General features: G+C 47.5%; 1 protein-coding gene across 2 annotated transcripts in view; it reads right to left on the minus strand.

Moving 5' to 3' along the window:
* LOC114043906 (rho GDP-dissociation inhibitor 3-like) overlaps nucleotides 1-15,027 on the minus strand; it is a 30,450-nt gene that overhangs the window by 13,160 nt on the left and 2,263 nt on the right. The window contains exon 1 of one of the 2 annotated variants that reach the window (XM_027863152.1): nucleotides 7,016-7,097. The exons of the other annotated variant lie outside the window; for it this stretch is intronic. Coding sequence (XP_027718953.1) covers nucleotides 7,016-7,088 — 73 coding nt within the window. The 5' untranslated portion in view covers nucleotides 7,089-7,097. Of the gene's footprint in view, nucleotides 1-7,015; nucleotides 7,098-15,027 lie in introns of those variants that run through there. 2 annotated transcript variants of the gene reach the window in all.

The following is a 15,027-nucleotide window of genomic DNA, read 5'->3' on the forward strand; positions in this document are numbered from 1 at the left end:
CCTCAATTCAGGAGGACCTGAATTCAAATGCGACCTCAGACACATAACACTAGCTGTGTGACCCTGGACAAGTCACTTAACCCCATTGCCTAGCCAAAAAAAAAAAGAATACTGATTAGCATAATGACCACTCACAGTGACGAAAAATGCTATGAACCTCCTGACAGAGGCTCAAGATGCAGAATGAGGTGTACATTTTGGCTTATGGCCAATGCAGGAATTTGTTTTTCTTGACTATAGGTATTTGTTAGAAGTGTTTTGTTATTCTTTTTCCAAACATCCAGGGAATAGTGCCCCTTAGTCATCAGCTTCTTGATGCTATCCATAGTCCAATGACAGAGAAAATAAATCTTAGTTAATTGAAATATATATATACATATATATATATATATATATACACAGAATTTTTTTAAAATGTCCATGTTAGTCATATTGTGAAAGAAAACACAAACAAAAAGAATCAAGAAAAATAAAGAGAGTAAAGAAAAAGTATGCTTCAATCTACATTCAGACTTTTCTAAGTTTTTTCTCTGGAGATGGATAGCATTTTTTCATCCTAAGTCCTTCAGAATTGTCTTGGATCATTGCATTGCTGAGAATTGCTAAGTCATTCACAGTTGATCATCATACAATATTGCTGTTACTGTGTACAATGTTCTCCTGGTTCTACTCATTTCACTTTGCATCAGTTCATGTAAGTCTTTCCAGGTTTTTCTGAAAGCAACCTGCTCATTATTTCTTATAGCACAATAATATGCCATACCAATCATATACCACAACTTGTTCAACCATTCCACAATTGATGGGCATCTCCTCCATTTTCAATTCTTAGCCACCATAAAAAGAGCTGCTATAAATATTTTTTGTACACTTAAGTCCTTTTCTTTTGATCTCTTTGGGATACAGACCTAAGGGCAATATAGCTGGGTCAATGGGTATGCATGGTTTTATAGCCCTTTGAGCATAGTTCCAGGTTGTTCTCCAGAATGGTTAGGCCAGTTCATGACTTCAAAACATATATATATATATATATATTTAAAGTAAGGTGGTTGGCCCAGATGGCTTCTGAGTTTCCTTTCATCTGTAGATCAATAATCCTATGTTTTTCTCAGCCTCCCCATAAGAGGAAGGAGTATGGTAGAAAGACTGGGAGTTGACACCTCAGTTCTAGTCTTGGCTGTGCTGCAAAATCATGTGTGACCTTCAGCAAATGACTTCAAATGGGGCAGTTGGGCTAGATGGCCCTTTCCATTCTAGGATATGTAAAGATGGCATAGAATGAAGGAAGTCTTCATTTTCCCAAATATTCTTTCAATAATCCATTCATTTTATTGAGAACTTTACTAAACACCATTCAATTAGATTGTTAGTTCCCAGTGGGCAAAAACTAAAGAAGAAGCGTGATCTTGTCAGTTCCAGATTAGCCAAGAACTAGTATCAAGGCAAGCAGAAACTCCTCTGTTCCTAGCACTGGGAACAAAGTGAGAAGGGGAAGGACCCTGAAATTCACCTGTCCAAAGCAGAGAAGGACCTAGATGCAGATCTAGGGCCCTCTACAGACCCCAAGCATAACCCCAGCCTCTGTTCATAAGATGCTACTTTCTGGCATGTGACACTATCTAGGGGTTTCCCCAGATGCCAGTGAGATGTGTTTTGGAGGGAGGAAATTGTTGAGGGGAACCCTGTGCCCTTCCTCTTGGGGCTAACCAGGCCCAGACCCAACCACAGCAGAATTTTAGGGAGAGGGGACTAGGGGTGGGAAAGGGGAGACAATCCTAACGGCTGTCACGGTTGTCTTATCACTTTCTCAAATTTAAATTCAGAAACATTTATTATGTTTTTATTACCATGTCAGGCACTGCACTAGACACTGGGAACTGATACAAAGATAAAAACCAAAAACAGTACCTACCCTCAAGGAGCTTAAATTCTACTGGGTGAAAACCACATATACACAGACAATTTGAAATATATGCAAAGTAAATACAAAGTATCAGAGAAGCCGTTGTTGTTGTTTGCCCTTCGTTCTTGAAGAGGACGACGATGACCTCAGGAAGGTAATACTATGACTTGAGAATGAATTGGATTTAAGTGAGGGAGGGCTGTGCAAAATCACCAGCCTCACTTTCACCTCTGGAGCTGTCTGGGTCCAGTGGCAAGATATAGATCTGGATGACTGGAGGTGGCCACCATTAGAGGAGCCGCATTAGTAGGGCTGGGGGAGTGGTAGGGATTGGGGAAAGTCTGGCACTTGCATTGAGCCTTGAAGGATGCTAGGGATTCCTAGAGGCAGAGATGAGGAAGGTGAGCTTTCCAGGCATGGAGACAGCCTGTGCAAGGCATGGAGGTGAAAGATGAATGTCACCCACGGGATGCAGTTAGTAGGTCAGTTTGACTGGAATGTAGGGGAGTGATGCGAAATGTTTGGAAAGAGAGGTTGGAACCAGATTATGAAAAACTATTTTAAATTCATTTAGTCAGCAAGCATTTAGTAGGCATCTACTAGGTGCCAAGCACTGTGCTAAGTGATAAAATATATAAAAAGAAAGGTAAAAGACAGTCCTAGTTCTCAAGAAGGTCCTAGTCTAATGGGGAAGCAACATACAAACAGCTATGTACAAATAAGCTATATACAGGAGAAACAGGAAATCATTAACAGAAGGAAGTCACTAGAATTAAGAGGGACTGGGGAAGGTGAGATTTTTGCTGGGACTTGAAGGAAGCCAGGGAGGCCAGAACACAGAGATGATGAGGAAGAACCAGACATGGCAGACAGTGAAATGCGTCCACTGGGAATGATGACAGGGCAGCCAGTTTCACTGGATCACAAGAGTACACGGCAGGGAGGAAGACATAAGAGGGGAAAGGTAACAAGGGGCCAAGTTGTGAAGGGCTGTGAACTCCCAACAGAGACTTTTGTATTTGATTCTAGAGGTGATAGGGAGCCAGTGGAATTTACTGACTAGGAGGTGACTGATCAGACCTGACTTAAAGAAGATCCATTTGATGGTTGAATGGAGGATGGGGGGAGTGGGGAAAGACTCGAGGTAGACCAACCACAAGCTATTACAGTAGTCCAGGCATGAGGTGAGGAGGGCCCATATCTCCTCCAGATGTGAGAAGGGGCTGTATGCAAATGCCAAATATTATTTATACTACAGGAAACTTGATGCCACAGAAATTTTTTGAACAGGGGAATGATTTGGTCAGAAACAAAGGGCGTTGATCCAGTGTTGTGGCTGCAAACAATTTCAATTTTCTGAATGACATTTCCACCAGAAAAACTAAGGGGTAATGGAATTAGTAAATCATCTTCCACATGAAGCTTTTTTTGATCCACAGAGTTAGCTGCTAACTGCATCCTGCCTCCCCCCTCGGAATTATCTTGTATATAATGACATGTATATGTCGTCTCCTCCAATAAAACCTAAGGGAGGACCGTTTCCTTTTTGTCCCTATATCTTTAGGCCCTAACACACGACTAGGCACACAAGTGCTTAATAAATGCTTGTTGATTGATGGGCTTGGGCTCACTCTACACTATAGAGAACTGAATTGGGAGTCGATCTCCCTACCCTCTCTCCCCAGATCCTAAGGTGGATATCTGGAGCTGCTGATTCTGAAGTCTTGGAGTTTAGGCCAGTCAGATTCCCACACTGCCCCCATCCCCTCCATTATTCCAGACTTCTCTTTTCCCAGAAGAGGACAAATTTTGGGGTCTCACCTCTTCTCTCCCCACCCCAACCAATCCTCTCAGTCACAATGGAGCACCTGCTCTCTCTAGTAGGGGCTGCCCAGATGTGTGGCCTGGGGAAGCCCTGAACTATTTTCCCACAATGTCCTAGTGCAACAGACTGACACGTCCTCTCACAGTGGCTAGTCCTGGCACATGGCCCCCTCTTTACTTCTGTCTCTCAGCAGAAAACCCTTCTACTTTTTCAAGGGTCAGCTCAGAAGCTGTAAATTTTTCCCTGCTCCTCCCAGCTAACGCTGCTCTCTTTCCCTCTCCAAATAGTTATCTTTCCTTTTCATCCATCATCTCTTACATCACAGCAACCCACCTCCACCCCAACTCCCGCTTCTCCTTGGGATAATATAACCTCTTTGAGGGCAAACACTGGCATTGTTTTTGTATCCCCAGCCCCTGGCATGGTACCTTTCACTTGGTAGTGACTTATTAAATGACTATTAAATTGAATTGAGCCCTTTCCCACAGTGCTTTGGGGACTGTCTCTTTCCAGTCTCTGAGCTCACTTCCTGTAGTTCTGGGGCAAAGGACTGATGCGACTGTTCTGTCCTGGACTCTTCTCTTTCTCTGTCTCAGTCTCTCTTTCTGTCTTTGTCTCCTCTTTACGTCTCTGTCTCTCTCTCCCTCCCTCCCTCCCTCTCTTCCTCTCTGTCTGTCACTCTCCTCTCTGTCTGTTTCTTTCTCTCTCTCCCCATTTCCCTCTTTCTGACTCCCTCTCTGTGTCTGTCTGTCTCCGTCTCTCTAACTCATCAACTCCCAGGGGTTCAATTATCATCTCTATGTAGGTGACTCCCAGTCTATACACATACAGCCAAGCCTTAATCTCTCTCCTGAGCTCCAGTCCCAAATCACCAACTGTCTTCTGGGCATCTACACCTGGATATCCCCTTGGTATCTCCAACTAATTATGTTGAAAACTGAACTCAGATTAAATGAGGATAAAACCCCTGGCCTTATTATCTTCCCCCTTAAGACCATCCCTCCTCCAAAGTTCCCTATTTTTGTTGAGGGCCACCCTCAACATTCTTCTGCCAGCCAGGTTCATTACCTTAAGAGTTAGCTTCACTTTAACTTTTCCCTCGCCCTCATACTCAGTCGGTTGCCAAGTCTGGTTAATTCCACCTCCACAACATCTCCTGAATCTGCTTCCTCCTTTCCACTTGGCCTCTAGTCCTAAGAGGCTCTTCTCAGATCCTCGTTAATTCTCATCTAACCTATTGCAAAAGTCTCCAGAATGATCTTCCTGCTTCCAGCCTCCCTCTTCTATCCATCTTCCAAGTGGTGGTCAAATTGATACTACTATAACACAGATCTAACCATGTCACTCCCCTACTCTAGAATCTTCAGTGGCTCCCTATTGCCTCTAGGATAAAATACAAAATACTTGGCTTGACATTTACAACCTCTACTACTGGCTTCCTACTTACCTTTCCAGGGTGATTTTACTCCACCCTTTCCAACTCTTTGTTCCATACAAAGTGGTCCACAAGCTGTTCCCCATACATGTTATTCCATGCTCAGTCTTCCTTTGCACACACCCCACCCCCAAGCCTCCAATTCTTCCCCTTCTTACCTCTACCTCCTAAAATCCTGGCTTCCTTCAAGTCTCCCCTCAAGTACTACTTCCTATACAGGGCTTTCTGGATCCCTCAGTGATTAAGTGTTCTTTCCCTCCTAAAATTACTTTGTATATAACTTTATCTGTGCACATATTGCGATCCCCCCCCTCTCCTTGAAAGCTGGGAATGTTTTATTTTTGTCTTTGTACCCCCAGTGCCTAGCATAAAAGGAGGACATAATACACACGGTTATTGAGTTGCATGGAATTCCCATAGTGCTCCAGGGCCCCTTCTCATAGTGACCTAAGACCAAGGTTCTTCTTCAGTCCTATTCCTCCAATGCTCAAGGACCTTGGGTCGAGGTATCTCCACGATGGTTTAGTTCATCTTCTCTCCCAGCCCCCAGCCCCATCCCGGTGACCACAGAGTTCCAGGGAGACACCTCTGTCTTTGCTTTGCTCTTAGGCACCATGGATAGTGGGCTCTGGGTGGGTCCCTAAGAGGGAGGCTCTCACAGAGTGACAGTCCTGTTTTCCTTCCAAATACACAAATACTAACAGTCTTCCTCCTCCCTCACTAATATAGTAGACTCAAGTTTTCAATGCCGACCCAACCCCAATAGAGATCCCTTCTCTACACAGAAATAAGTACCAATACAGAAATAGAACAGCCCCTTCCCTAAACAGATCCTCCTCTCTCCTAAATGAAATTCCCCCTCCTATCATCACCACCTTGTCCCTCCTCAACCCTCACCCCAGCTCCCATCTCCCTCAAACCCTTCTGTCCTAGACAGGCCCCACTCTTGCCTTCTCCCCCACACTTCCTTTCCAAACCCCCATCTGTGGATAGCCTTGCTTCGCCTGAGCCAGAAGGCTCAGGGAGGAGGGGTTCTCTTTAGCAGTTTCTTGGTCCTTCTCTTACCCAAGGGAATGAATGCAGACAGCTCCCAGGCCAGAGGGGTTGGTGAGAGCCTCACCTGCTGCTCCCAGCTCTCCCATGGGTATTTCAAGAGGGATGGGAAAGAATGAGACCCTCTGCACTCTTCCCTCCATACCCCATCCATTGCCACAAGTCAGCCCCCATTTCAACCCAACCCTGCTTTACAAGAGAGCCTCGCCCTAGGAAGACCAGATCCCAGTGCCTGGAAGGTACTGAAGGCTGGGCTGCTGATGACTCGGGCGGGCACCTCTCCAAAGTTACCATGGGGAGGGGGAGGGCTGGCAGGGCCCCGGAGGTACTAAGCTAGACTGTGTCAGCACCTCGAGAGTCCTCACCTCACCTTTCCTACATTCTTCTTTCATGTCTCCCGGCCTGGGAATCTTCCTAGTCCCCCTCCTCAGGTGCACCCCTTCCATGTTCCCCAGCACAGGTGTTCCCCAGTGTTCATCACCCCTGGCCATGGCATTTGTCCAGATGCCACCTTCCAAGTCCTCTGGCATGGGTGTAGTCTTCCAGTGTTCCCACCCCAAGTCCCCTTGCATGGGTGTCTCCCAGTGTGAGCCCCCTTTCCATGCCCCTGCCATGGGTGTCTCCCAATGTCCTCCGCCTCCAAGCATGGGTGTCTCCCCGTGTCTTCTCCCTCTAAGATTCTTGCATGGGTGTTTCCCCATTTCCTCCCCCTCCAAACCCCTGGCATGTGTGTCTTCCCCAGTGCTCCCAGCCCTTAAAGTCCCCAGCCTTGCCCCAGCCTCGGGCCTCAGGCGCTCACCTCTGGCGCACACCGTCAGCCACAGGAGCTCAAGCACTTGCGCCCCCAGCTCGCACATATCCAAGCCCAGCATGGTGCCGGCTCCCGGGGCCCCCGCCCGCCTGCCGGCCGCTCCCTCTCCGCCGCCGCCGCCTCCTCCTCCTCCTCCTCCTCCTCAGAAGCAGCAGCAGCAGCAGGAGCGGCAGCAGGGGAGGCCCATGGACCGACCCTTGGCTCTGTCTGCCCGGCCGGCGCTGAAGCCTGAGACGCTGAGCTCTGAGCTCACAGCTCTAAGCTCGGAGGAACCGCTGCTGCTGCCGCTGCCGCCTCCGGTCCCCTCCCCGTCCCCCCCGCCCCTCCCCAGCCCCATCCTTCATTATCGGCCAGACTGCAGTGAGCTCATCACAGCGCCCCCCGCATACCAACCACAGTGGGCCTGGCGCAGCCACACACACACACACGCACACACACGCACGCACACACACACACACACACACACACACACACGCGCGCGCGCGCGCGCGCGCGCGCACATACACAGGGCGGGGTGCAGCCCGGGGATTCCCCCTCCCTCCCCAGCCCCAGCCTCCTTTCCAAGCCCTGCAGGCTCAGGGTGGGGGTGGAGGTGGGTGTTCCAAACAATTACAGGGGCGTGGGGCGTGTGTCCGTACTGATGTCCCTAGTGAATCTGTGCCAGATTGTGTTTCTTATGATTCCGGGGTTACCACTGGTGCGTCTGTGGGTGTGTCCTCATGTGTCTATCTGTGGCGGTGTCCTGGTTTGCCTGGGTCAGTGTGTATGCAATGCAGCGTACGTCGGTGACTATCACTAGTGTGTCTGTCAGAGTGTGTGTGTGTATGTGTGTGTGTGTGTGTGTGTGTCAATGTCATCAAGGTGTCTGTCATTCAGGAATGAAAGACCTGGATTCGTGCGTATGTAGGTGGGGGTGGCGAAGGATTGGAGGGGAAGGTGAAGAGCATTGTTGCTCTGGCTCTAGGTAAAGCCCAGGGGTCCCCTCAGTCTCCTGGGTGTCTGCGCCCTTCCCCAGGGCCCCCGTAGAGGCAGCCTTCAGCAGCTGGGGCCCCACACCTGTGTCCCACTCCCCTCTTCCCTGAGCTGTCCCAGGGGCCTGTACCTATTGTCTAGGTGAAGGGCCTACCCAAGGGTTGGCCTTTTTTGCAGAATCTCCCCCACATCCTTCACTGTGCTTGGAGTCTCTTCTCTTTGTGCCCCAAGCCCACTCTCCCAAGGGCGGGGTCCCCTTCAGCGGTGGCCTTCAAAGTCCAGAAACCTTTGAAGTATTTGGGTCAACAAGCCAGGGATGGGGTTCCAGAGCGCCTGGCTCAGAAAGTTAATGCTTTCCTCTTTCCCACTTTAGTCTTAGCTCAACCAGAATAATAACCACTAACTTTTATATAACAACTTAAGGTTTGCGAAGCCCTTGACATAATTACCTTATTTAATTTTCACCACAACCCTGTGAAGTAGGTACTGCTATTATCCCCCCTTTTACAGATGAGAAAACTGAGGCACAATGAAGTTAATCAACTTGCCTAAGGTCGTGCCTGAAATAGTAATCAACCCAGGGCTTTCTGACTTCAAGGCCAGTGCTTTAGCCACTCCATCTGCAAGTATTTATTAAGTACCTACTATGTGCCGGGCACTGTGTTAGGTAGGTTCTGGGGATACATTGCCAAAAATGGAAGAGTTTCTGTCCTTAATGAGCTTACATTGTGTCTACTAGTGGCCTCTTCCTCTTCTAAATGCCTATGGTACTACGTTCTTTCCTTTTTAATCCATCTTTTTCTCTCCTTCAACAAAGCAAATCAACATCCATTTACTAAACATCTGCTTTCTCTTCTCTGCTGCCCTTCCTTTCTTCTACACCTTCTCCCTTCCTTCCTTCTCCTTTCCCTGCTTCCTATTTCCCTCATGTGTTTCCTCACCTTCTTTTCCTCTCTATCAGACTTCCTGTCCTCATACTTCTTTCCCTCATTTCGGTCTCCTCAGGCTCCTCCCCCCATGCTGCACCCTTTCTATTCCTTCCTTCATTCTCTCTCTTCTCCCTTTCCCCATTATACTTTAACTCTATCATTCCTCCCTCCCTTTTCTCACTCCTGCTCCTACCTCTAAGAGGTTGGAGACCTCAGATCCAAGGCCCCCTAAGAAGGTCAACTATGGGTCCCCAAATTCTCATCCCTTGGATGGGAGCCCCCCAAAACTGAGCGAAATGTGGTATGGCACCAAAAAAGCATGAGACATGGTATTCACACCCACCTGAGTTTCAATCCCAGCTCGGCCACTGTGGGACTTGGGTCAAATAACTCCCTCTTTCAGATCTTCAATTTCCACATTAGTAAAAAGTGGGCGAGGAGAGAGCTTGTCCTTTCTAACTGTAACATGCAGTGGAATCAGAATCCCTCACCACCCCTAATCTCCACACATCCCCATAGAGCCGGAGGAGGACTTTATCCGGTGTCAACACTCCCATTCAAAAGATCAAAAAAGCAAGCTCCATCGACTGAAAGGTCCCCTTGATGGCACTGGGCCACCCAAAGCTAAGAACCACTATGCAGCTATTTTCCAGATCTCTATTTCCAGCCTGACCTCTTTCCTAAGATCCAGAACCACATCACAGACTGAATTCCGAACTGCAGGATGGTAGCCCTTCAAACTCAGCAATGCCAAACCCATCATTCTTTCCCCCTCCAACCTTCCCCTCTTCCTGACTTCCCTACCTCTCTTGAAGGCACCATCCACCCTCCTAGTCCCCCAAGACTGGAGTTTCAGAGTCACTTTTCTCCCTCCCCTCTCCCTCACCCTCTGTATCCAGTCAAAGTCCTAGTGTATGTATCTTCCCTCATCTCCACTCAAATGGCCATTCCCCTACCTCAGATCCTCAGTACCTCTGGCCTATCCCATAACAGCTATCTAGTAAAATAGCTTCCTCGTTGGCCAGCTTGTCTACTGTCTATTCCAGGGGTTGGGAACCTGCGGCCTCAAGGCCACACTTGGCTCTTTAGGTCCTCAAGTGAGGCTCTTTGATTGAATCCAAACCTCACAGACAAATCCCCTCGATGAAAAGGCCACACCCAAGCATCTAGAAGGCCACGTGTGGCCTTGAGGCTGCAGGTTCCCCACCCAATTCCTTCTCCATTTTACTATAGGATCCCAGATCTATAGCTGAAGCTGGAAAGGATCCCTGGTCCTTACACATTCCTGTCTCCCTATTACCCTAGTTTAGGATCAAATAGAAAACCCACTGTTTGGCTTTTAAAGCTCTCCATAGTTTCATCCCTTCCTATCCTTCCTCCAGTCTTCTTCCACCTTAATCCCCTCCACATCCTGTAACACTGGCCTTCTGGTCATTCCTCACATAGGGCACTCCATCTTCAGACACTGGGCATTAGCACTGGCTGTGCCCCATGTCTGGAACTCCCTCCACTTCATCTCTGCCTTCCGGCTTCCTTCAAATCTCAACTTAAATCCCACCTTCTGCAGGAAGGCTTTCCTAGTCCTCCTTAATCCTGGTGCCTTCCCTCTGAGATCACCTCTACTTTATCCTGTCTATACCTTGTTTGTATATAGGTGTTTGCCTGTTGTCTCCTCCATTAGACTGTGAGCTGCCTGAGAGCAGAAACTGTCTTTTACCTTTCTTTGTATCCCGATTGCTAAGCACAATGCCTTGGCACATAGCAGACAATAAATCCTTGGTGACTTGACCTCACGTGTGCAAAGTTATTACTAGGATTTTTTGCACCCATGGCAAGTACTACAAACCATGCCCAGAATGCAAACCACTTCATGGTGGGGATGTCAACTTGAGGCTGAGGCTCAGGAAAATAGAGATGGGGCAAGGAGAAGAGAGGCTCTCAACCTAGGCACCAACAAGTAGCTTTCTATTTTAACTAATTATCCCTGCTAACAAGGTATTGTGCTGTTTCTCTTTCAGCAAGGGTTGGCAGACCCCCCCCCACTAAATTCCAGAAGCCTTTGTCAAAGCCTCTAGTGCACACCCTAGTTATTGCTGTACATAAGGGGTGAGGGGAGAGGTAGTCTCCAGTGTGAGCCCCTGAGTCAGGGCAAGGGTAGTTCCAGGCTTTGGGTTTGAGGTCTCCAGGCTTTATAGGCTCTTTTACAGGGCTGCAGCCTTAGAGCTAAAAGGGTTCTGGAATTCAACCCCCTCTTTTTTCAGATGAGGAATGGTGATTAAGTGTCTCTTACGAGCCAATCACAGTGCTAATAGATGGGGATACAAAGAAAGGCAAAAAAAAAAATTGTGATCATCTTTTGTATAACTGGCATTTGGTAGGAAGAAGTCAAGACTTTGGATATAAACTTGGGCTGCCCTTTCCCCTTGTTTGGGCCCTGATTGGCTCAGAGTCAATGTAAATACCAATTGTTTCTGTTTTGGCCACAAACCCTAAGGGTCTTCCCTTCCCAGATTTATTTACTTTTTTTAAACTAGGTAAAGAGGCCATTCTCTGCCTCACTTCTTACCTAGCCTTAATCACTGAATGGGTGCTGCCTCAGTCAAACTGAGACTTGTTAAAGCCCTTAGCTTACAATGGGTCCTGATCTATATCTTGCCACTGGACCCAGACGGCTCCAGAGGAGGTGAGGCTGGTGACTTTGCAGAGCCCTTTCTCACTTAAATCCACACTTTCATCTCATGGCATCACCTCCCTGATGTCATGGTCCTCTTTGAGAAAGGACAGACAACAAGAATGACAACAGCCTTCCAGTTCTACCTCTTGCCTCCTTTCCCCCACTGCCTACCATCCCTTCCATCACTGCCACCATGCTGGGGCCTCTCCTCCTCTCCTTACTTTTGAGAGGTAGTTCAGCATAACGCAAAGATGACTGGCCTTGGAGGTCAGAGACCTGGGTTCTACTTCTGACTGCAATACTGAGTCATTGTATGAATTTAGACAAGGAGCTCCACTGCTAAACCTCAATTTCCTCATCTGTAAAACACGAGCGATAATATTGATATTAGCTATTTCCTATGGTATATTGTGAGGAAAACAAAACTAACTACAAGAACTTGAGTTGGAGGCCTAGACGCTGGGGCCAGGACTGGGGTATGGGTGTGGGAAGCTCAGGGCAGGGCACGGCGCCCTTGGTAGCTGCTTGGGGAAGGTGCTCTAGCCAGGGGAATCCAAGCCCAGGAGGGAGAGTCGTTAGGTCCCGTTTCCTGTATGACACAGCCCCTCCCAATGACTCAGAGGCTTTGGAATGTGTGAGGAGGGGCCAGGCTTGGAAGTGGTGGGGGAGGGAGGTGTCTCATACTTGTAGCCAGTGACCTGAGACCTGGATTGGAAGCCAGAGGCAAGGCAAGGAGAAGTGAGATCTCTCCAGGTCCCTCCCAGCCCCCAAACTTAGGCCATCCAGATCAGCAATTCACCCAATATGGGTTTTTGTGGGGTTGGATATGACGAGGTGAGGAGAAAAATGAGGTGAAGGGAGGTGGAGGAAGAGTGGGGGGGAAGAAGAGGAGAGGAGGGAGATGGGCAGAAGGAGGAGGAAAATGGAGGACGATAATTCAGCCCTACAAAGAGGCCACCAGTCACTAGACAAACCCAACTCTGAGGGGGAGGGTGTAAGACAGAGAATGCATTCAGCATCTTTATGCTCTGTTGCCTGATTTTTCCTCAGGGCTCAGCCTAATTTCTTTAATGCTCCTGTGGGTGGGTAATTCCAGTGGTTCCTGTAATCAGCCACCAAGAGGAGGAGTACCCCCAGAGAACTGTCTCTGAGTTCTTATGCATACTAGATTGCTGAGTTAGGGGTAGGGGTGGGATGGATAATAGGAAAGGGGGAGAAATAGAATAAGTAGGGAAAGGTGGACAACAAAAATCCACAGATATTCTGAAATAGTTATTTCAACTCATAGTTTCTCTGTCCTCCCCACCCAGCTTTTAACCAGAGAGAACTGGTCACAAGAAACCAAGCCCAAATTCTGGTTTTCCTCTGGAAATGGACCCCAAACATAGGAGATGAAGAGTAGGAGGTACAGTAACCATAGGTTCTGCATAACTCAGAATCTGTTTTAAGACCTGGAGGCCTGGAGGCTGCATCATGGAGGTGAGCTGGCCGCCTCAGTCCTTCCTGGTGTCACAGAATGCCTATAAATACCGCACACACTGGGACATGCTAAAGAAGTTTTAATTGTACCTGAATAAATTTAGTCTCTGCACATCAGATAAACTCAAGCACATCTAATTATAACCTAACACCACCCATGGATGATGGAGCCTAGACTGGGGAGGAGATGGGTCTGGGGTTAATATGAGAAAGAAAGACCAGCCATCACTCACCCACCAACTGATTATAATGGAACAACCCACATGGCTATGAGCTTGTTAGTTTAAGGTCTTATGAGATAGGAAAGACAAATGTTTTTATCCCCAGCTTATGGATGAAGAAACTGAGGCTCAGAGACATTAAATAACTCACCCAAGGTCACACAGCTAGTAGACCAAGTGGTAGACCAAGAACCTCAGGGATTTGAATGGAAGGTGTCTGACTCCTAGTGCATACTTTTTCTGCTCTGCCATATTAGATAAGCTGAGTCATTAGAACTCCCTCCCTCTTGCAGATATGTTCAAGCATCTACAATAATAAGGAATGGCATGGCATGCCTGTGTCATCCACCCCCATTTGGAGGGACCTTGGAGTACCTGCAAGTAAGCAGTTCCATGTACATATGTAAGTATACACACATGGGTATACAACTGAGGCATACGGATGCACGTACAGATGCAAGATGCATGGATACACTCAGACATGCACAGATCCACAGTCATGAATGTGCAATTTCGTATGTATATGTGTGTGCATGTGTATGTGTATATGTATGTCTTTCCTGTTTTTTAAATTAGGTGGGCCAGTGGATAGAGCACTGGGCCTGGAGACAGGAAGACCTGAGTTCAAATTTAGCCTCAGATGCTTACTAGTTGTATGACCTTGGGCAGGTACTTTAATCTCTGTTTGCCTCTGTTTACTTAACCGTAAAATGGGGATAATAATAACACCTACTTCTCAGGATTGTTGCACAGATCAAATGAGATAATATTTGTAAAGTGTCAGGCACAATGCCTGACACTCAGGGTTTAAAAAATTCTCATTCCTTTCCCCTCCCCCCCAACCTCTCCTTTAGTTTGAAGCTCCATTGATGAATACCTTCACTACTGTGGGCTTCAGCCTCTTCATGGGGCAAAGTAGAGGAAGGAGGATTAGATGGTCCCAAAGGGTCCTCGGGGTTCTGACATGCTATGGTCCTTTGTAAGCCTTATAATCTACATTCTAAGGTTCCTTGTAATTCTGACATCCTTTGCTCTATGCAGAGCCATCACTAGGAATTTTTTTTTTACCTGGGGCAAAAATAGTTGAGTATCAAGATGGTTGGGAAGTTGCCTACATGGAGGATAATTCAACCATAGGAGTAGTCACTCTAGAAAGGAGAGAGGGGTGCTATGGGGGTTGGGAGAGGAAGATGAGCCCAATAAAGGGGGGCCATGGTACCCTAGGAGTGGGGGTGGCTGCCTGGTGTGGGCCAGCAGAAGACTATGAGCAAGGTGCAGGGACAACAGTCATTGTGGGGAAGAAGAACCTTTTGGTTCTATGTTCTATATCCTAAGGTCACTTTCAGTTCTTAGCATTCTATGTCCTCTTTTTATCTCCAACAACAGAGTAGTCAAAGGGCATCTCAGCCATGACTTAACTGAGAAGACAGGCTGATAGATTGCTCTCAGGGCCACTGGCCTGATCTAAGCAGTAAGGAGGGATTCCTCCAAGAGCAAAGGGATAGCTTTAGATTACGGATACTTGATGTATCGGTTTAAGTACAGAACCAGAAGGCAGAAGATTTCTTCATCTAACTCAGTAACTGATCATAGGCAGGTCAATCCCATTCTTCTCTCACTTTTCTCTCTTTTTCACTCTTCTCTTCTTCTTCTTCTTCTCCTTCTTCTTCTTCTTCTTCTTCTTCTTCTTCTTCTTCTTCTTCTTCTTCTTCTTCTTCTTCTTCT

The sequence above is a fragment of the Vombatus ursinus genome, unplaced genomic scaffold (genome assembly GCF_900497805.2).
Source record: "Vombatus ursinus unplaced genomic scaffold, bare-nosed wombat genome assembly UNPS02014770.1, whole genome shotgun sequence".
NCBI lineage: Eukaryota > Metazoa > Chordata > Mammalia > Diprotodontia > Vombatidae > Vombatus > Vombatus ursinus.